Source organism: Coenobita brevimanus, chromosome 2 (genome assembly GCF_032717465.1).
Source record: "Coenobita brevimanus isolate Jiangsu-jjx chromosome 2, ASM3271746v2, whole genome shotgun sequence".
In the NCBI taxonomy this organism is placed as follows: Eukaryota; Metazoa; Arthropoda; class Malacostraca; order Decapoda; family Coenobitidae; genus Coenobita; species Coenobita brevimanus.
The window spans coordinates 22353405-22376930 of NC_136955.1; the positions used below are offsets into that span (position 1 = coordinate 22353405).

The 23526-nt window shown below is 42.5% G+C and overlaps 1 protein-coding gene across 1 annotated transcript in view; it reads right to left on the reverse strand.

Moving 5' to 3' along the window:
- Nucleotides 1-294: 294 nt before the first annotated feature.
- The window catches only part of LOC145391835 (zwei Ig domain protein zig-8-like), a 161156-nt gene continuing 137924 nt past the window's right edge, over nt 295-23526 (reverse strand). The window contains exons 5-8 of the mRNA XM_080266326.1: nt 22245-22455; nt 11644-11851; nt 3757-3839; nt 295-404 (exon numbers count right to left, since the gene is read on the reverse strand). Coding sequence (XP_080122452.1) covers nt 295-404; nt 3757-3839; nt 11644-11851; nt 22245-22455 — 612 coding nt within the window. The remainder of the gene's footprint in view (nt 405-3756; nt 3840-11643; nt 11852-22244; nt 22456-23526) is intronic.

A 23526-nucleotide genomic window follows, 5' to 3' on the forward strand; every position in this document is an offset into this window, starting at 1 on the left:
TAGTGTGTGTGTGTGCGCGTGTGTACTTAGACATTCGTGCGTACCATGGCGTATGAATCTGTGTTTTTAATACATCACTTTGTCTTTTTTGTCCGTGGGATTCTTTTAACGTCCATGGTAGTGCATGTCCACTGTGTCCGTGTGTATGTGTGTTTGTAATTTTGTATGAGTGTGTGTGTGATGATGAGTGAAGGTGAATATCTACTGTGTGTGTGTGTGTGTGTGTGTGTGTGTGTGTGTGTGTGTGTGTGTGTGTGTGTGTGTGTGTGTGTGTGTGTGCGAGGGTGAGGGTAACTATCTGTGTGTGAGGGAGGACAGGGCAGTCCCCAGCAATAGGAGGGTCAGCAGGGAATGGCAGTGGACGCGGGCACTCTCTCCGCCCTGGACCGCTGCAGGGTGCTCGCCTGTAGGGTATAGAGAACTGTGTTAATGCATTGCTTAGGACCAAATAGTATACCGTGTTGAGTTAAATGGTCTGGCAATAATTAGAATATAAGACATCATGTTAATAGAGATGTTAGTGACGAGTTTCTACCTTGTTTGTGAAGAAGAATCAATTACAAGTTACATAAAATTGTCAAACGTTATTCAAAGCACAATAAGAAGACGTCAGCTTACTACACCGCTTACAGTAAATGTGTCAGCAACAGTCTTACCTGAATATGAAATTATATACACTGACACAGAACTGCTTACTTTGCACTGGGAAAGTAACTCCTTCATACCATAATACCATCACCAGCATTCCGTATTCACTGGCACTACCTTACCGCCACCTACACACTGGAAATGTACCACGCTGACCAAACTCCCACACCTTGATAGCACCAGGACATCACATGCATCACCACCACACTACCACCACTATCACCACACTATCTATCACGACCATATATTACATTTACTACCACAACACACTCACCAGCACCATACTATCATCACCATAACACCAGAATCACCACAGCACGTCACCACTACCTTATGCACCATAACCACATTACGGCCATGATAATACGTTCATCACTACACCACCATAATCACACATCACGACACCACCCAACCACTCACACTTTAACACCACTCTCACCACAGAACCACGTTAGTTTACTCGTTAATCATCACACTAACATCACACTACCAGAACAGTCACAGTTACTACCTTACCAGACTCCACCACTACCACCAACGCTTTACCTGCACAGTTACTACACACACACACACACACACACACACACACACACACACACACACACACACACACACACAAAATACCTTCACGACCATTGGCACATCACCTAAATACTACATCACAGCATCACAGAATTACCACTACTTTACCTCCACCATTACCACAATCACTCTTCACACCCCACACCCGCCATCACCACACCACACCACCTCACACAGACCATCACCACATACCACCACTCATCCAGACACGCCACCACTACAAACCTACCAACATCACAGCACCACCACATTACTATCGCCACATCATCACTACCACCACATCACCACCACCACTATCTACCATGTTTACATTATCAACACCACAGCCACCCACCGCCTTCACCATATCAACAAAATCGCATCAAAACACCATTCCACGACCTCCACTGTCACCGAAACACACCATACCAGCACCACACTACCATCACCATTATCTCCATCATGACCAAAACTCTACGATCATCACTCTACCCCTACCTCATGCTCCATCACCAATCAACAGTAATCACTTAAATTCATAGCCACGACCACCATCCACTATCACCACGCCATTGTCACCACATTATCAGTACCATGACACCACACAACATCTTCCATCAATACTTTCTCTAGAACCACACAGTCATCTCCATAGACACCCACCATCATCACAAAGCTAACAAAAATTACTACACCACCCCACAGCATAGCGCCATTATAGTCACAACACCACACAGCTTCTGGACTACCACCACCACAGTCACCAGAACGACTACAGCTCCACCATTGTCCTTATATTTCCAACAACACATCACGGCCATCACTGCCATACTCCAACATGAGACAACATCACCACGATCATCAGTTCATTTCCAACACCTCCGCACTACTACCACCAACCGATACCACCAGCATCTTCATACCATCACTACCACCATCACCACACCACCAAAACCTCATCATCACACCACACCACCACCAACAAAATACAGTAACTATAGTACCTCATCCCATTTCCATCACCACTCAGTCACTATCATCACCAGCCCAATAAAAAAGAAACATACCACCACCTCCACCACCACAACCACGCAGTTACTCTTAACACCACACCAGCAAAACACACCACCACCACCATCACCACCTCCACAAACTATCATCACCATACCAACAAAACAAAACCACCAGCACCTCCACACCATCACCCAACACCATACCGTCACTACCACGACATCACATCACAACCGCTCCGTCACCACTACAACACTGCATCAGGAAGCAAATTGTGTTTTCCCCAGCAAAGCGTATTAAGTAACCTCAAAGACGAGCAACATACTGTACGCACTTACATAACATAGTAATCTCGACACACACTACCACAAGAAGCCAAAGCTGCTCCTCCTCCTACTGCCAATACTACTATTACTTCTACTACTACTACTGCTACTACTACTGCCACTAATAATAACAATAGTAAGAATAATAATAATCTTGCTATCTGTCTGTTGCCAGGCGTCATAACCCCGTAAGGGGTGGCCGTTTGTCTCTGAGTTAGTGGTTTTACGTGGAGGGACACTAATCCTCCTCCAACTTACTTGATACATAGTGAACACGTGTGAGTTGTTTATATGGCTGTAAAATGGGTTCCTGGCTTACAGAAAACTAATAAGCTTGTCACTCAATGTAAAGCCACCTGAAAAGGAACGAAGAGTAATAAAAAGTGACAGGAAAGATGGGAGAAATAGGAAGAGAGGAGGGCAGACACAGGAAAAGAATGATAAAGGTGAAAGAAGAAGTTGGCAACAAGACATTGAGTGGATGATGGTCACCATCGTCATCATCATCATCATCAGCATCATCAGCATCATCATAATCCATCCATCCATTCATCATCCAATCCTACGTTGCCCCATGAGGAGCGTAGGAGCCCGGGGCTAGGTAGTTGGTCCTGACATTTAAGATGAGAGTGACCAACCTCACTCATCCCTGAGTGGCATTACGTGAGCAATAAACCCCAAACACCCCTTGGATACAAACCTTCACCGGCTCAATCCGATTGGAGGACAATAATTACCCACTATACCACCAGGCTCCAAAATTTGGTTATATGGTTACCACCCAGCGTAGTAAATGGTTTCCTGGTGTACAGGAAACCATTTAGCTTGTCACTCAATGTAGAGTCACCCACAGACACAAGGAAGAGGAAAGAATGAAGGAAAGAAAGACAGAAGTGGGAGTGTAAAGTCACCCATAGGCAGAAAGACGAGGAAAGAATGAAGGAAAGAAAGACAGAAGAAGATGGAAGGAAAGATGGATGGAGGAGAGGACAGGGCAGACATCCGAGAGCAGCACTACATTGAGTGAGTGGATGGTGAACGCCCCCACCTACCACAAAATAATAATAATAATAACAATAATAATATCACCAATTCCATCTCTATTAGTAGTAGTAGTAATAGTAACAGTAGCTGCAGCAGTACAATTAACTCGAGAAAAACACATTGAATAGGTCAACACAAAAGAACATCGGCTCCTAGTTGACCTCACCATTGAGAATATACACGATGACTGAAGCAGACTCAGCACTGGCCGGCGAACACGTGTAGTTACCCGAGTCAGCAATGGTGGCCCTGGTGGAGAGATATTTAGAAGGGCTGTTACATGGAGTGACAAACAAACGGGGAAGTAAAGGAGCGCTGAGGTGTTGATGTGGATGTGATTGAAAGTGGTAATACTCTGAGATGGTCTGGCGATGTGGAAAGGATGGAGAATGAGAGATTGGCTAGGAGAGAGTATGTGAGTGAGGCGGAGGGGGAGACCAAAGATGAGATGGGAGGATGAAGAAATATATGAGAGGGGTGTGTGTTGAGGGGAGGGCAGGCAAATGACAAAGGGCAGGGCGATAAGCAGGCGATGTGTCTGTGGCCGCCCAATACAGGATTAAGGTGTCTGGGTATAAACAGATAAATAGAAAGATAAAGAAACAACTCCTTCACTCTGACAATCAATTTTTTACTGTATTTGTGTTACATTTAGATTATTTTATTTGGCTTAAAGAAGGACCTATGGTACGGGGGGAAAAATATACAGCCTTCTTTAGCCCCTTCACTACTATACTTATTTTACGTTATCCTGGCCCAGATTTTATTTCTTTCGCAGCTTATTTCACGTGGCTCAGTGACAGTATGAGACAACGCTGCAGCTCTACTTTCATTCCATAGCACTTCTTCGCAATAGCAGCACATTCTATTATTAATCTCTTGACTGATTCAGAGGAGAGATTGAGACAGTTGGTAGAGGAGTTTGGAAGGGTGTGTGAAAGGAGGAAATTGAAAGTAAATGAGAATAAGAGTAAAGTGATGAAGTGTACGAGGTTGATAGATGGTAGGGGGATGAATATAGTTTTGAATGGTGAGTTGCTTGAGGAGGTAGATTGTTTTAAATATCTAGGGTCACATGTTGCTGTGGATGGAAGAATAGATGCAGAAGTGAAGTTTAGAATAAATGAAGTAGGAAAGGTGCTGGGAGGAATGAAAAAAGTGTTTAAATGTCGTTCGCTTAGAATGGATGTAAAGAGAAGGCTGTATGAGGGTGTTGTGGTACCGACTGCATTATATGGGGCTGAAACATGGAATATGGGTGTAGGAGAGAGGAAAAGTTTGAATGTAATGGAGATGAGATGTCTGAGGAGTATGTGTGGAGTGACGCGTATGGATCGAGTGCGAAATGATGAAGTGCGAAGGAGAACTGGAGTTGTTCGGGAGATGGCTGGTAGAGTTGAGCAGAGGGTGTTGCAATGGTTTGGGCATATGGAGAGAATGGATAATGAGCGATTGGTGAAAAAGATAACTAGATCTGATGTGAGAGGTGTAAGACTGAGAGGAAGACCACGAATAGGATGGATGGACAGTGTGAAGAGAGCGCTGGATGCGAGAGGGATGTCTGTTGAGCAAGGAAGAGTGGCTGTGCGTGACAGAAATAAATGGAGAGAAATTGTGAATGAATAAGTGATGACGCAGCCCTGAGGGGATATTCTCCCGCTTTTGGTCTGATCAGCTAGTCAGGTCAGGTGCGGGTAAGGGGATGGGTCTGTTATGATGTGGCAGGGGTAAACCAGTTCTGCTGTCGGGCCCTGCTGTGGATGTCACTGATTGCATTGCGCAGTTGACCCTTGTGCGTTGTGATGCAGTGAGGATCTGTCCGTTCTCCCCTTTGGGGCTAAGATGCGAATAAATGTGTTTGAATGGATGAGTAAATGGAGAGTGAGTCGTCCTGTCTCGGCTACCTCCCTTTCCTTGGGGGAAGCAGCCTAGGTATATAGATAGATAGATAGATAGATAGTTACAGCTCTGACCTCAAGATGGAGAGATGGCAAATTTAGGCCATGTGAGAGTAAAAAGAGTCTAGTGGTCTGCCTAAGTGGGAAAAAAAATCATCTGGAGTGGAAAGACAAGTCAGCTTAAATCGTCATCGCCTGTGACTCATTATAACCATACTATCAACAGATGATTTTATTTTCCGATTTGATACAGACTCATAACTGAAGATAATTATTAAGGCTATATACCTAACCTCTTTAGTTCGTGAAGTCTCCCCCCAAATAAATAAAATCGTCTGGGGATAACAGGCATACAAATAATATGGCGTCGGTGGAGTAAAAAGGTTAATTTAATATTGAGGATAAACAACTTTCTCCCTGGTTTTAATGTTCTCGTGAATTAGTTTTTCGTCCCATATTTCACGTTAACATTTGCCTGGTAGTGATCTCCAAAAATACTTTGTCTCTCTGCCTGATTCAGTGAGATTTTCTTTTCCTTCCGTCCTTCCTTCCTTCCTCTCTCTCTCTCTCTCTGCTATGTCTAGAATCTTTTAATTATCACAAGGGAAATTTTTCAAAATGGAAGGTAAAATTGTACCTAAATAAACCCCCGTCGATAGGACGGCAAAATAAATAAATAACTAGATAAAAACACACACACACACACAAATAAACAGTTTGCAATGACTAATAAAGTACAGATGTCATCAAACAGATATTTATTTTTTTAATGACAAGTGTTCGATACAGTTAGTTAATAAAAGAATGCAGTTTCTATGGTCGATTTTTTACATTAATATTTAGTTTGGTTGAAATAGTGATCCTGGAGAGAGACGCCTTCAGGTGGTGGCACCGATATAATTGGGTGACTGAAATGCCTGGCCATATAAATATCTCTGAACTCTTTCCCTATCCCCCGAAAGGAGAATGGTGGGCTGAAGGAGAATAGTGGGCTGAAGGAGAATGGTGGGCTGATGGAGAATGGTGGGCTGAAGGAGAATGATGGGCTGAAGGAGAATGGTGGACTGAGGGAGAATGGTGGGCTGAAGGAGAATGGTAGACTGAAGGAGAATGGTAGACTGAAGGAGAATGGTGGGCAGAAGGAGAATGGTGGCCTGAAGGAGAATGATGGACTGAAGGAGAATGATGGACTGAAGGAAAATGATGGCTGAAGGAGAATGGTGGGCTGAAGGAGAATGGTAGACTGAAGGAGAATGGTGAACTGAAGGAGAATGGTGGGCTGAAGGAGAACGGTGGGCTGAAGGAGAATGGTGGACTGAAGGAGAATGGTGGGCTGAAGGAGAATGGTGGGCTGAAGGAGAATGGTGGGCTGATGGAGAATGGTGGGCTGAAGGAGAACGGTGGGCTGAAGGAGAATGGTGGGCTGAAGGAGAATGGTGGACTGATGGAGAATGGTGGGCAGAAGGAAAATGGTGGGCTGAAGGAGAATGGTGGGCTGAAGGAGAACGGTGGGCTGAAGGAGAATGGTGGACTGAAGGAGAATGGTGGGCTGAAGGAGAATGGTGGGCTGAAGGAGAATGGTGGGCTGAAGGAGAATGGTGGGCTGAAGGAGAATGGTGGACTGAAGGAGAATGGTGGGCTGAGGGAGAATGGTGGGCTGAAGGAGAATGGTGGGCTGAGGGAGAATGGTGGGCTGAAGGAGAATGGGAACTTAAGCCTGCAGCCTACCAAATTCACGTTTCAGATGATCCAAGGGGCAGAAAAAAAAAATTATTCCTACAAAATGCTTGAAATGATGAAAGTGTAAACAATCTCATTCAGAACCCGACCTCTTACACACGATAACCTCTAATATTTTGATCTTGCTCAGGTCAGACGATTTTCCTCAGCTGTGGGGTCACCTATCGAGCTGGAGGATCAGGTATAATCTTTCTTAAATCTCGTCGACAGGTAAGATGTTCATTGCTCAAAATAGTAAATAAAATTCTCTCTCTCTCCCTCTCTTTCTCTCTCTCTCTCTCTCTCTCTCTCTCTCTCTCTCTCTCTCTCTCTCTCTCTCTCTCTCTCTCTCTCAATAATAGAAGAAAAGAAAAGACATCAGCGAACTGAAGAGGTTAACTTTTTTTTTTAATGCTCTTTTCCTGGGGGCAATAATTGTTGTTATGAGTCACGGTATATGTTCCTCTCTTACTTTAATGTTCATTCAATATATTAATAATGTTCGATAGTTATAGGAATGGATATTAAAGATAAAAAAAAAAGGGTTCTTCACAACGTAAAGTTAAGGAAGTTTGTAAATATAACTAAAAAAAATTAACGATGCAGAATAAAAGCTAAAAAAAAAAAAAAAAAATTAAGTTTGGTACGTGTACAACTGAAGCTCAGAGTTCAAACCTTCAACTTCATACACAAATTTTGCCAAGAAATGTAATAATCGAAATGAAATAAATAATAATAATAATAATAATAATAATAATAATAATAATAACAACAACAATAATAATAATAATAATGATAATTATTATTATTATAATTATTATTATTATTATAATTATTATTATTATTATTATTATTATTATTATTATTATAATAATAATTATTATTATTCTATCTATCTATTGCCAGACGCCTTAATCCCATTTGGGGTGGCCACAAACAAACCGCCTCCAAGTCGCCCTGTCCCCCGCCATCTCACTACCCTGCTCCCAACTCACACACCCCTCTCTCATATACCTCTCCACCCTATCCCTCCATCTCATCCTCGGCCTCCCCCTCCCTCTTCCCCCCTCCACCTCACTCACATACATTCTCTTCGTCAGTCTTTCACCCTCCATCCTCTCCACATGGCCAAACCACCTCAGTGTGTTCCTCATAACGCTTCCTATCACATCCACATCCACACCACAACGCTCCTTTATATCCTCATTCGTCAGCCTGTCTCTCCATGTGACTCCACAGGCTCCTCTTTAATAACTCATTTCCACTGCTCTCACTCTTGACTTGTGTCCTTCCAACAACGTCCAAGCTTCACTTCCATACGTTAGAGTTCGTATCACAATACTGTCATGTAGTAACTTTTTCACTTCCATGCTCACTTCCCTGTTTCTTATCACGGCTTTCAAAGAACCAGCAACCTTTCTTCCCTGCTGTACCCTTTCAAGCACTTCACTCTCCAAACCTCCATCCTTACTCATCACACTACCCAAGTACTTAAACGTACTCACATTTTCCAATTCCTCACCATCCAACCTCGCTGTACATTCACTGACTTCACCTCTCTCAAAGACCATCACTTTACTCTTCCCTACATTCACCTTTAGATTCCGTTTCTTACACACTCTCCCAAACTCACCCACCAAGCCTTGCAGCTCCCCGTCGTCTTCACTCAACAACACAGTATCATCTGCAAACAACATTACAGGGAGTTTCCAAACACTATCCTCTCTCACCAGGGCCACTCCAACATCCACTACCCTACCTTGTACCTCTTTTATTACCCCATCCATGTAAAGATTGAACAACCATGGAGACATGACACATCCCTGTTTCAACCCAACTTTCAAAGAGAAAAATTCACTTAGTTCACCATCCACATGCACTGCAGCCTTCGCACCATCGTACATACTCTTCACAGCATTCAACAACTTCCCAACTACTACTTATATTCTTAACACTTTCCATAATCCTTGTCTATCCACCCTGTCATATGCTTTCTCCAAATCCATGAAAGCCGCATACAACTTCATTCCCTTCTCTAGAAACTTTTCCACTAAAGATCTAAGAATCAATATCTGATCTACACAACCTCTTCCCTTCCTAAAGCTTCCCTGTTCTTCAACTAATTTCTCTGTTCATTCTCTAACTCTGTCAATAAGTATCCTACCATACACTTTTCCTATTATACTAAGAAGACAAATGCCCCTATGATTACCACACACTTCTTTTTCCCCTTTTCCTTTGTACAAGGGAATAATTATACCTGACTTCCAATCCTACGGGACTCTACCTTCCTCCCAGGCCAATCTGCACATCTTCCACATCCATTCTACTACAATCTCTACCTCATGCTTCAGCATTTCACCACACACTCCATCAATTCCTGGGGCTTTCCCCGATTTAACTTTCTTCATTGCTTCCACAACTTCTATCCTACTGATTTCTTCCTGTCTTCTCACCTCCCTCCTTCTCCCAGCCATTCCCCAGCCACTTATACTCGCATTACTTCCATCCTCTATGTTCAACAATTCCTTAAAGTGTTCTCTCCATCTGCTCACTTTTTCTCCCTTCTCCACTAGTAATCTACCATTTTTATCTTTCACTCCCCTGCTAACTTCACTTCCACCCTGTCTTACTCTTTTCACCTCATTCCAGAACATTTTCTTACAGTCCCTCCACTTTACACTCAAATTCCTTCCAAATTCCTCATCCACTTTCTTCTTACTCTCTCTTACTAATCCTTTCATCTCTCTCTTTCTTTCTACATATAACTCTCTCTTCCGCCTCTCAACTTCTTCCACGCCCCTATTTCTCATCCATTCATTGTATGCTTTCTTCTTTTGTGCCACGGCCTGTCTCACCTCTTCAGTCCACCACACTGTTCCTTGCACCCCCCTCCGTCTTCTCTTCCTTCCACACACCACATCACATGCTGCACATATTTCTTTTGTAAATATCCTACACACACCTGCCACGTCTCCCATCTGCTCCAATTCATATTTGCCCAATCGTTCCTCCACTTCTCTCTTATACTCTGCCTTTTTCTCATCCTCTTGTAACCATTCCACTCTCCTTGCAACGACTCCTTCCTCTCGTCTTTCCCTTCTTCTATTCCTCCATCTTACTTGAATTCTAATTCTGGCCACCACCAAGTAGTGGTCAGAAAGTCCACTCCCCCAATCTCTATGAGCTCTTGCATCCATTACACATCTTCGCATCCTTTCATCCACACACACATAATCAATCATTGCCTTCCTTTCATTGAGTTCACCACCCACCCTTCTCATCACTCGCCATGTATACCTGTGGATCATTTTATGCCTGAAGAGGGTATTGGCTATCACCAACCCCCTCCCAGCACAAATGTCCACTAACGCACTCCCATTCTCATCTATCTCAGCAGGCACACTCCACTCACCAACTATTCCATCCACCTTCACATTCCCAACTTTACCATTCATATCACCAATCAAAAACACTCTCTCATTCCTTCCAAACTTTTCCATGGACACTTCTAGATTTGTCCAGAACTCTTCTCTCACTCTTCTAGCACGATCTTGCGTTGGCGCATACACACACACAATCGCCCACATTTGTATTCCAACTTTCAACTTTACCCACACAATCCTTGACCCAACTGATCCATACTGTCTTATGCTCTTCTTCCATCTTTTACTCACAACTATACATACTCCTTCCTTTGCCCTCTCATTCTCACCTACTCCTGCACATATACCCCATCTCTCACACTTTCTCCTCTCCATTTTGTTTCAGTTATTCCACATACATCCACTTTCGCACCCTCAAGCACCTGGACAATCTCTCTCTCTTTCACCTCATCATTCGCTTCCCTTACATTCCACGTTCCGATAACCATGTCCTTTGTCCGGTCCTTGGTCGTCATCTTTTGGTCAGTCCTTGTCCGAGGCTTATTGTTTATTTTTTTGGTTAGTTGTTTTCCGGGGAGGGGCACTAACTCTCCGTCAACCCTTTTAGTCGCCTTTTACGACAAGCAGGGATACTGGGGGAGTATTCTTGAAAAAAAAAACTACCCCCAGGGGGTTTGGTGCATAGCATGTAGCACGTAGGAGGACTACTAGGCCTCAGAGAATGTACTATTAGTATTTGTCCAAAGTTGGACACAAACACAAAGTTAGTAAATAAATAAATAAAGCAATGTCCCAGATAAACCAAACTAAGCCAATAAAGAAGAGACCTATGATAATGGCAACAACAAGCAATAAAAAAAAATTCAAGCTCAAAAAATGTTAATATTGTTCGTGAATCTAAAACTATAATCAAAGATGCTCAAGAACGTATGTAAATGTAATTGGCGAAGATAAAAGTATACACAGGCATACTGATGAAACGCTGTGATTTTGCCAGAGAAGCAATCTCAGACACACAGCTTAAAGCTCAACAAAGCTTGAATATGGCACCTGGTGAGGATGAGCCTTGACGTACGTGAAAGCTTGTCTGTCACTACGCTGATGCCGCCCCTGGAGCTGTAGTTCACCAAAGTGGTTCCACGGTACCAGTAGATGTATTGTGGAGGCTCTGTGCTGCCATTAACCACACATGTTAAGTTGATGCTGCTGCCGCTTACCATGTGAACCTCCTTTGGTCCCGATATCCTAGCTGCCGCCTCTGTAAGGAAATTATAAGCATAAATGTATATGCTGTATTGTGAAAACTGGGTACTCCTTTTTACCATGTGCACCTTCTTCAGAACATACATCCTTCCTGCCACCTCTGTATGTAAACTGCAAGAAATCTGGGGAAGTACTTGGAAATTAAGTAGTTACTGAGTGTTAGAGAGATGTCTGTGAAGTAATGTGAGGTGTAGCAATGTAAGGTGAGGCTGTGAAAAGGGGTAGCGTAAGGTTTGGTACGTGAGGTGTGGTAGTGTGGGATGTGACAGTGGGGTATGTGGCAGTGTGAGGTGTGGCAGTGCATCATGTGACTGATATCCGGCAGAGTGCTGTTACCAATGTGAGGTGCAGTAATGTGGTATGTGGTAGTATGAGGAGTTATAATGTGGCCTGTGGCATTGTGAGGTGTGACTTATTGGAGTGTGGGATGTTATGCTGTGGTGTGTGAGCTATGGTAGTGTGATTTGTTGAAATGCGATATATAGCAGTGTGATCTGTAACAACGTGGTGTGAGGCAGTGTAAGGTGTGGCTGTGATATGTGACTTTGAAGTGCGGCGTTGTGAATTGTGGTAGTGTGAAATGTAACATTATGAGATGTGACATGAAAGATGTGGCAGTGTGATGTGCCGCAGTGTGAAGTATGGCTGTCTGAGGCGTAGTATTGTGAGACGTGGTACCAGTCATGGCATTGCGAGGTGCGGCAGAATGATATGTATGGCATGGTGAGGTGTGAGAGCGAGGCGTGACTCTGAGCTGTGGCAGTGTGAAGGGTGGACTGTGATGAATGACAGTGTGAGATGTAACACTGTGAGGTGTGGCAATGTGAGATGTGGTCTTGTAAAATATGGCAGTGTGAAATGTAAGTGTGAAGTTTGTTCGAGTGACGTGTGATAGTGAGATGTGTGACAGTGTGAGACGAGGCAGTATGAGGTGTTGCCTGGTTTAGTGTGGTAGGATGAGATGTGACTCTGAGGTGTGTGCTATAAGATGTGGCAGTGTAAGTTGTGTGTGTGTGTGTGTGTGTGTGTGTGTGTGTGTGTGTGTGTGTGTGTGTGTGTGTGTGTGTGTGTGTGTGTGTGTGTGTGTGTGTGTGTGTGTGTGTGTGTGTGTGTGTGTGTGTGTGTGTGTGTGTGTGTGTGTGTGTGTGTGTGTGTGTGTGTGTGTGTGTGTGTGTGTGTGTGTGTGTGTGTGTGTGTGTGTGTGTGTGTGTGTGTGTGTGTGTGTTGTGGCCTTGTAAGATATGGCAGTGTAAGATGCAACTGTGAGGTGTGGTAGAATGAGGTCTGGTAGGTGGAGGCGTGACAACGTGATGAAGTCAGTATGAAGTGTGGTCTTGTTGTGTGTGGCAGTGGCAAATGTGACTCTGAGGTGGTAGCATGAGTGTGTGTGTGTGTGTGTGTGTGTGTGTGTGTGTGTGTGTGTGTGTGTGTGTGTGTGTGTGTGTGTGTGTGTGTGTGTGTGTGTGTGTGTGTGTGTGTGTGTGTGTGTGTGTGTGTGTGTGTGTGTGTGTGTCTTCTACAAGGTAATTTTATTTTGTTCGGGAAGGACGTCTGATGGTGCAGAAGTTAAGAGAAGATAATGAGTTTGAGTGACTGCTTTTATTTCTTAAGTAATCTGGAAGGTTGCAATAATGAATAAATGGAGGGTGGCCTATTATCGCTGAATATTACGATGACAGTCAGCTTCTGTAATGGTAAGAGTCCATATCAAGCCTTGTAGCCTTATACCTATGAAATTAAAAGCAGTTGGATGTAAAAAAGTTAGTCGTGGACCCATATACTTCGTCGTCATCGTCATCATCCATACTGTATACCTATTTCCCGATCTCCTTTGCTTCTGAAGTACTAAATCGCCAACTTCAAGTCCTCATCCCTCCAACTATGTGTCCAGTTTTAGTAGATGGGTGCTTCATGGTACTCCCCCCCCCCCTTCACATCTTCATAACAAATTACTACTTCCTTCCCTTCCTCTTTACTTCCCTTCTTCGTGCTCTTCTTTCCCATGCTCCTCCATCTCCTTCCCTTCTCTCCCTTCTGCTTCCTCTCTTTCTTTTTCATCTTGCCCTCTTCATGCTTCACTTCAACTATCTCTATCTTTAGACAGACGCCATAATCCCGTAAGGGGTGGCCGTTTGTCTCTGAGTTAGTTGTTTTACGGAGAGGGATACTAACCCTCCGCCAACCCACTTGCTGACACAAAGGGAACCAGTATGCGTTTGTTATGTGGTGACTACCCAGCGTTGTAAATGGTTTTCTGGCTTACAGGAAACCAATTGGCTTGTCACTCAATGTAAAGCCACCTGACATGGAAAGAAGAGTAGTAAAAACCGACAGGAAAGATGGGAGAAATAGGAAGAGCCAAGGGCAAACACAGAAAAAGAATGATAATAGTGAAGGAAGAAGTGGGTAGCACTACATAATGTGAGTGAAACACAGAAAAAGAATGATAATAGTGAAGGAAGAAGTGGGTAGCACTACATAAAGTGAGTGGACGATGGTCGTCAACACCTGCCTCATACATACATTTTTTTATTCTTTCCTCCTTTATACCTCTTATTCATTTTCCTCTTACTATCCCCTCTCTTCCTTCTTCCACGTATATATATCACTTTACTTATAAAAGGCACCACGACAATACTAACCGTGTTTTATAAATACTATTAGCTATGTCGTTACTGACGAAATAAAACTATTATTATTATTATTATTATTATTATTATTTACATGTTCTTTTGTCTTTCTTCCCTTCTTCGCTCCTGTCTTCCCTCCACTCTCCTTTCTTTCAGCATTTTTTTTGCCTCTTTCTCCTCCTCTTTCTTTTCCTCCCTCTCCCCTTCTTTCTTTCACTCCTTCCTCCCCCTGGTCCCTTTCTTCCCTCACTCCACCATGTGGACCTTCCTATCCATACTCCTCTCATCCACTCACTTCCCTCTTTCATTATTTCCTTCTATTTTACTCTCCTTCCTCCGTTTCTCATCCCATCCATCCCTTCCCTCCTTCATCCTTCCCTTTCACCCCAGCCCACCCTTTTACCATTCTTTCCTGTCTGCCTGTCTGTCTGTTTGTCTGTCTGTCTGTCTACCTGTATGTATGTATGTCATTTTGTTTGTCTGTCACTGAATTTATTATTGCACAAATTTAACTATTTTTCATCCACTACGCATATACAGCATACTCTTTTCATATTCCCACGTAATGACATTGTGCACAATAAATGATACCCTTTTATTTTAATCAGCTCCACCAACAGAGCTTTATGCCATGTTTTCAGTCTAAATGACAGTATTATATATTTTTTCTGGTCAGTTGTGTTATTTTCCTCTCATGCTCTTTCTTTATCTTTAATTCTCTCTATCTTTTATTTTTACCCACAACCCTTCCCCTCCCCTCCCTTTCTCTCTCTTCTCTCCCCCCTCTCCCTCGTGGATTATTTTTTATCTTCTCTTCTTTCCCTTTCGTTTTTCTTCTTTCCCCTATCTTCATCTTTCCTTTCCTCTCACTTCCCCTCTGTCCCATCATTTTTCCTCTCTCTTCCTTTCCACCCCATCCTCCTTTCCCTCTCTTCTCTTTTCTCTCTCCCTCTCTCTCCCTCCTCCTCTCCCTGTCTCTCCCACCCTTCTCTCACTCTCTCTCCTCCTACTCTCACTCTCTCTCCCTCCCTCCCCTCTTGCTTGCACGTGCTCAATAAATACATCTCCTCTACTGAATCACCTCGCTTTTTTTCTCATTTATTTTCTGCAGTCCTTCTTCTTGGCTTTGTTCCATTTTTGTCCATTCCCAGATTTACTGAGGAGGTGGAAGTGAAGAGGGAATAAGTGGAGAGGGATGACGAGGGGTGGAATGTAAGAGAGGGATGAGGAGAGACAGGAAGAGGTATGAGGGGAAGACAGGGATTAGTAGCGAGTAGAGGAAGGGGAACGAGGACCAGGGAAAGAAACGAGGAGAGGGGAGGGAAGGGGAAGAAAGGAGCGAAAAGAGAGAAGAAGAGAGAGGAGGAAGCTGAGGGAGGGGAGAGAGGAAGAGAGATGAGGGGAATGAGGAAGGGGAAAGGGGAAGAGAGGGAAGCGAAAGAGGAAGAAGGATGAGGACAGAAAGGAAGAATACAAAGGAATACAAAGGAAAGCAAACAGCAACAGAGCTTATGGTCCTTTCAAGGCTGCTTGTTACAGAGTAGACTATGACTACGAGATCTAAATCTATATGCTGAACGATAAGGATAGTAAAGCAAGAAGGCTTCCCCCCGCCTCCAAACCCTCCAGTTAAAACTGGCAGGAAAAAAGTGAGAAGGACCTGCATGGAGCATGGAAAAACTGACATGGAAATTTCTTTGGAATGACTGAAAAGGAAAAGTTACATTGAATAATACTTTATCTACAAGCTACCTGAAAGAGAATTAATAAAGTGAAATAAATAATCAAATAAATAAATAAATAAATAAGGCATGACATTATGTACGGGTGCACTGAGATAACGGGGCGTCTGTAGACACAATGTGGAAAATGCAGAGTGTGGATGTTCAGGGGTGGTGTAGCAGTCTTGCCTGGCGCTTTAAAGGAAGGCAGCAGTTAATCAGGCCGCAGCTCAGTTCACTTCACTGTGACAAGGAACTTTCCCATGCGGAAGAAATAAGCAAATTACCTCCTGAAGCAGTGATCCCTGATACATTAAAAAAATCACGATGATGGTCACTTAACTAACAGGGACCCTCAGTGATTCACAGCCCATCACAGGTCGAAAGTAAGAGTAGTGATCATTAACTCAGGGCTATCTGTACAGATCCTTCTCTGTGGTTATACTACTTTGTTTGCATGTAATAAATTGATAAACATATTATGACTCGACGAGACGCTATGTACGGGTACGTTAAGTTTACGGAGTGTCTTGTAGACAGGAGGGGAACAAACTCACGCATAGCTGGTAAAAGTATGTTATTCGGACAGAACAGTCAGCTGAGGATTCTCGTGCAAGAACTTGTCTATTTTGTTTTAAAATGTCTTAACTGAGATGCTGTTCACGGTATCTGAGGGTAATCTGTTCCAGATATATACGATTCTGTTCAAGAAGAAGTATTTTGCTTCATGGGATTGGAAACGCTTTCCTATAATTTTGCAACCATTACTCCTGGTTTGGTTCGACCGGTCTAGTTCAAAATGTTTATTCATGTCCAAGTTGTCACATCTCTTCATGATTTTGAAAACTTCAGCAAGGCCACATCGTTATGCTAAATAGTTGAAGTTCTTCAATGCGTTCCTCATATGGTTTGTTTCTCAATCGTGGTATCATTTTTGTGATTCTTCGCTGTATTTTCTTTGTTATTTCTACGTACTTTCTGTGGTACGGAGACCAGAACTGCATACAATTCTCGAGATAGGGGTGCTCCAGCGAGTTGTACAAGGCAAGTAGGTCTTTTTCTGATTGAAACTCTAAAGTCCTTCCAATAAATCCCACCAACTTGTTTGCAATTTTAACCACCTCGGTGCATTGCTTACTCGGTTTTAGGTCGGTTGTTATTATCACACCAAGATCCTTTTCATTGTCTATACGTGATAACTGGATATTGTTCATTTTGCATTTCGTATGGACGCTGTTATTTCCAATATGAAGTACTTTGCATTTTTCTGTGTTGAATTTCATTTGCCATTTTTCTGTCCAGCTTGCCAAAGTATTAAGGTCATTTTGTAACTGCTGCCAATGAAACGTTGTAGTTACTTTATTGGTTATTTCAGTATAGTCTACAAGTATGGATATTTTACATTTTAAACCCTCATCTATGTCGTTTATGAAGATAATAAAAAAAAGTATCGGTCCAAGTACTGAGTCCTGAGGAATGCCATTCATCACATTATGCCATTTGGACTCCTTTCCGCTTATCACAACCCGTTGTTTTCTGTCTGAAAGCCAGTCTTGTAACCATTTCTCCGTATTTCCTTCTATTCCATGGGCTTCTATTTTGCTTACGAGATACTTGTGAGGGACGGTGTCAAATGCTTTATTAAAGTCGAGGCAAATTATAATATCTCCTGCTCTTGAGTTGTCATATGATTTGTAAACATCATGGAAGTCCAATGAATTAGTTGAGCATTAACATCGTTGTTTGAATCCATGCTGCGAGTCTTTAATTATATTTAATTATATTAATTTCTATATAATTAACAATTTTATCTCTTTTGAATCTTTCCATTAATCTGCACACTACTGATAAGCTGATAACAGGAATTAGTAAAGAGAGGAGAGAGAGGAAGGGGGATGAGGGGGAGGAAATGAGAGGAAAAGAGAAAGGGAGGGATAAGGAAGGGGAAGAGAGAAATGAAGAGAGAGATGAAGAGAGGGAGAGGGTGGAGGAGGGAGGAACAGAGGGAGGGGAAAAAAGAAGAAGGATGAGGAAAGAGAGGAAGAGGTATGAGAAGGATCAAGGAACAGCAAAAGAGAGGGATTAGTAGAGGGGAGAGAGTGGAGAGGGATGAGGAGGAGGAAAAGAGACGGGGGAAGGGAAAAGGTGGATAAAAAAAAAAAAAACGAGGAGGAGAGGGGAGAGGATATAGGCGAGGGAGGGGAAAACGGAAGAGGGGAATGAAAAGAGAAGAAGAGGGGGGTGAGGGAGAGAAGAAGGGTGAGGGAAGGGAACGGGGAAGAGAGGAATGGAAAGAGACAGGAGTTATGTATTAGGAGGAGAGGGAAGGGGGATAAGAGGGGGGGGGGAAGAAACCAGAGGGATGAGACGAAAGAGGAAACGGTATAAGTAGGAGGAGGAGGAAGAAGGGAGAAGAGAGGGTACGGAAAGTACAAAGAGGGATGAGGAGGGAGGAGGCAGAGAAAGAGGCACGAGGAGGTGGGGATTTATTGTCTATTCTTGTTATAATATGACGTTTTTACACAGTTCAGGAGAGATAGTTTTACTAACCCCGTTGCTGCAATACACCTCCCCAAAGTGAAATATAATAATCTTTTATTGGCAGCTGGTTTATAATAAAAATAATGTAGGTCAATGGAATAAAGGTACTGAATTATGCTATATGATACAGGATGACTGGATGAACATGTATACTTGAAGGAAAACCCAAAAGTCAGAGATGAAAATTAGGATAGACTAACCTCTTCACTGCTATGTATTCTTAGATAAGGCGTTCACCAACCCCATTCACAACTATACGTCCTTCTTAAGTTATGTAAAATCGTCTCTTGGTGGTCTTATTAACTCTTGCACGGTCGGAACAACTCTAGTACTCTCTTTTTGGCATCCCCATATGTTCTACAAAGTTTAGAATGAGTTATAGGACCTGAGAGCGTTATCCGGGTAGCATTAACTCCTCATGGTAGAAAAACTTAAGTATCCTCTTCCAGTTAACATCAGTTGATTTTATTCAACTGAGAGTGAGTCATAGGAGCCAAAGACTTGACGCGAAAAAGACGTACTCGGAATGAAGGGTTAAATGTAGGGGAAAAAGGAGGCGAAAAGCAGAGAGAAAGGAGGAGAAGAGACAGAGAGAGAGAATCAGATGCGAGAGACACTAATTAGGAGAGGAATATTCTCTGTGGCGAGTGCTGACCGGAGTTCCAAATCAGAGAGAAAATTGTATTGCATTGTTGATTCTAATTGAGAGCACAGGCAACTGAGCGAGTCCCCGATATTCACATTCACTCACACCATCATCATCATCATCATCATCATACTCATTCTCATCGTTGTCCTTATCGCCAATGTCATCTTCATCACCAACATCAACATTAGCATGAAAATCAGCGTCGAAATAAACATCATCATCATTAACATTACCTTCAACATTAGCATCATCATCGACATCTACACAACATCGGCAACGTTTTAGTCATCAGCGTCATCGTCATCGCCAACATTATTGACATATTTATCGACATCAACTTCACCATCAACATATTATTATCCGTATCGTGCTGCAGAATCTACAGGACACACTAGGTAACACATGCGGATGATGATGATGATAATAATGATGATTATGATTATTATTTTCTATACAAGGTGGTCCATAAATAACGCTCAGATCGAAACCGCTGTTGGTATGTTATGTGTTAAGGAACGGCACAGCCTGCTGGTGTGGGCGTGGGTGTTACGGTGTGTGTAAGAAACGAACTAATAATGCAGGACAGACAGTGATAACGTTGACTGAACCGCCTCGGAAGAACACGAGAATCGCCTGACAGAGTGGAAGAGGAGCATTATACTGTAGATGGCCGACCCTATGTATTCGTTTAATGTACATTCCACTTAAATTCGACCTGAACACCAATATTTTGCATTAAATATTGAGCTGTTGCACGATGTTTGTACTAGAGTATGATGCTAGTCACGAAGAAGTGCTATGGAGGGAATGTGAAACCGAAGTGTAGTATCTTTCTGCCACCGAACTAAGGGATATGCTGTATGCCGGAAAGGTACAAAAATCACGTCCAATGAAGATGGTCAGACTATCTATCTGCCTATGTATCTCTCTCTCTCTCTCTCTCTCTCTCTCTCTCTCTCTCTCTCTCTCTCTCTCTCTCTCTCTCTCTCTCTATATATATATATATATATATATATATATATATATATATATATATATATCTATCTATCTATCTATCTCCCTTCAGAGGTGGCCACAAACATATCTCCCTGTCCCCTACCATGTCTAAACTCCCTTCCGCTTATATCTCCCTCTCATGTAACTCACCACACCATCCCTCCATCTCATCAACTGTTATCAATATATAATGAACGATATACCAGAGTAATCCCTAAACTGTCCTTCATAACTAAAGCCAGTACAACATCAGGGACTTATGGACGTACACTTCAAGTAATAAACTACGGGCTTGTTTAATAAAGTTATCTGATTAAATTCACTTACACGAAGAAGTAAGATAATGTTTACCCCATTTCCTTCTAAATTCTCAGCAAAACAATGAAAAAAGCTATATAATTTTTAATAGTTTTGGTTCACTCACTATATATTAGACTATATAACTGCCTTTTACTTCACTGATAGAAATAAGAAAGATAAGATTTACCCTGTTTCCTGTTAACGTCGCTTACTGGAAGGAAAGATTATTTTTTCCCTCCCTTCTTAATCATACTTCCCTCCAATAAAATATAGGTCATTTTACTTCCTACTTAAGCAACCCTACACACAGGGATATATGATGGTCTGTATCAGGTAAGAGGATTGGTTGGCCTTAGGGAACGGAAGATCAGGTATTCTCCTAGATACAGGGACACAAAAATAAATAATCCCATTCTTATGGAACACACATTCCCGACGAAAAAGAATAAAAGACAGTGTTCTCGACAGAGCACAAGGCTCTGTACAACCTCTGCCTTAGATATTTATTTTACTTACTCCACCTTAGTCTTCTTGTGTATGTTATTGATGACTTTAAATGGACATAAATTCCATAAGGAACATAAGAATAATATTAACAGGGCATATGAAGAAATATACCGATTTAGAGTGGTTAGGGAGTTACATTGATCTTCTTGCCTTCTATGGACGCAGTCTTGCATTATTTTACACAGGGTACCACAAGAAGGCTTTGATCAGTAGACAATTGTTCTAGTAGATGAGAGGTTGAAAACTGTCTCGATTAATCCTTGTAAATGATAGAATCTCCTAACCTGAAAAAGGGGACCAGAATATAATCTAAAATAAATACCCAACTGCGTCCATGGCACTGAAAGAGTTAACTCATTCACAGATTTTGTTTTTCCTGTTAATTTTGGCTAGAGCATATCCAGGCGATTATACTAAACTGAGAGAAACTTCAGGAGGAGCGTTTAGATATATCCTTCACTGACTCCTCCAACATGAGATACTTCAACGTGAGACACACTTCCAAAGTTAAGTAGAATAGTCCCGAGGAAAGTTCACCGTTATACACTAGCTCACCACTTCGAAACAGCAAATGTGAGACAAGTGGTAGCGAAGCAATAGCAAACATTCATCTATCGGGTAACTGTGTGAGAAGGATGAGGATGGAAGAGAGAGGGGAAAGCTCCCCCAGCCTTCCTCCTCCCTTATCCTTTCCCCTGTCACACAGTGGTACCAGGCATTTGCGTCTCTGGTTGCTGCTTTAGTGGTTGTCTCACGCATAATAGTCCGAACTGGGAGGCAGGGGTATAAGGCAGAACTTTCCTCGAGTGTACGATCGTAAGGAAAAGTTCTCAGACGGTTCCCTGCTGGTCACGACGATGGAAGGTGTTATGTGAAGTATTTTAATGTGATTGCAATACGAAGTGCCCAACAGAGTATTAAAAGGAAGGTTACCATCTGACGTCCAGGGGGTGGATGAGAAACATGAAAGACAGGATACAACGTCGGTAGGAAGCAATCGGAGAATGTAAAAAAGACGCTTCCCTACTCCCCAGTCCAACTCACCGACAACATGAAGAGTGAAGGCCCTGGATATCTTCGGCTCTGTTGACACCTGACACTCGTAGGTACCTGAGTCTGACACCTTGGCTTGGGCGAGACGCAGAGTCCAGTCATCAGAGCCCTCAGAGTGTAGTGCAGAGAAGCGTTGGTCTGTCGTGTACGTGAAGAGCCCTGCCGTCAACACCTGCACGTCTTGGTGTCGCATCCATGTTACCTATAATTAAGACAAAATAACAATATTCTTTTTTACCCTAACATGGTCTAATATTGCCATTTCTCCATCTTGAATACTGAGTTATGATAATAGATGAACACTTGAACATGATGCTGGCCAAGAAGAAGCTCTATGGCAAGGATGTGGGATTGTAGCACTTTCATTGTTTGTCACGGAGCTGTATGAAAGAAGCTACAAAAGGACGAAAATCTGGGTCCAGTTAGGTGAAAGTAGTATAGACAATATCCAATCATCAATCCATCTTCTGGCCTTCTACTGACCAATTAGGAAAGTGGGGGTACAGAGCTAGGGTAATCAGACCAGACATTAAAAGTGAAAGAGGCCAGTCACTCGTCCCTCTGTGGTATTAACTAAGCAAACAACAACAAACAACCCTTGGATGCAAACCCTTATAGCCCATATCTGGTTAGAGTTTTTATTACACACTAACTATGATGCATCCATACGTAGACAATATAAATAGTATATCATTTGGACGGAGGTACAGTAGGTTTCCCTTTAGCAAGCTTAATCGTCTCCTGTTAACGAGAACAAGAGTAAACTGAAGAACCAAACGTTAAAGTGATACTCTATCCTCCTCCCCCCCCCAAAAAAAAAGGCTAAAATCTTCTTAGACAGTAATATTACTGTAGCTGAATTACATACCACGGACGCATTTCCAGCCGTATGACGCATTTAAATAACTTTATAATGCATTTAAAGAATTCGTGTAACTTGTGACCAAGAGACACGCAGTAGTTCTCTTAATTTCCTTATTCGTATTTTGTAGTATTGCATCTGTCTGATTGATTAAACTGCTTTATATACGACTTTTCATTTTTGTTTTTTTATTGCGGCAGTAGACCCTTGGAATGAGGAAGTCCTACAGTGTCCTCATTTACGTCTTAGATATCAATAGTTGCCTGCAATTTTGTCCTTAGCCATGCATAGATTGTTTTAATTATTCAATTTTTTTTGACTGATCATTATTGTCATTAGTGTTCATAAAAGCAACGTTATGCTAATTTGTACTTCAAAAACTGATCCCCCCTTTTCATATATATTTCTGTG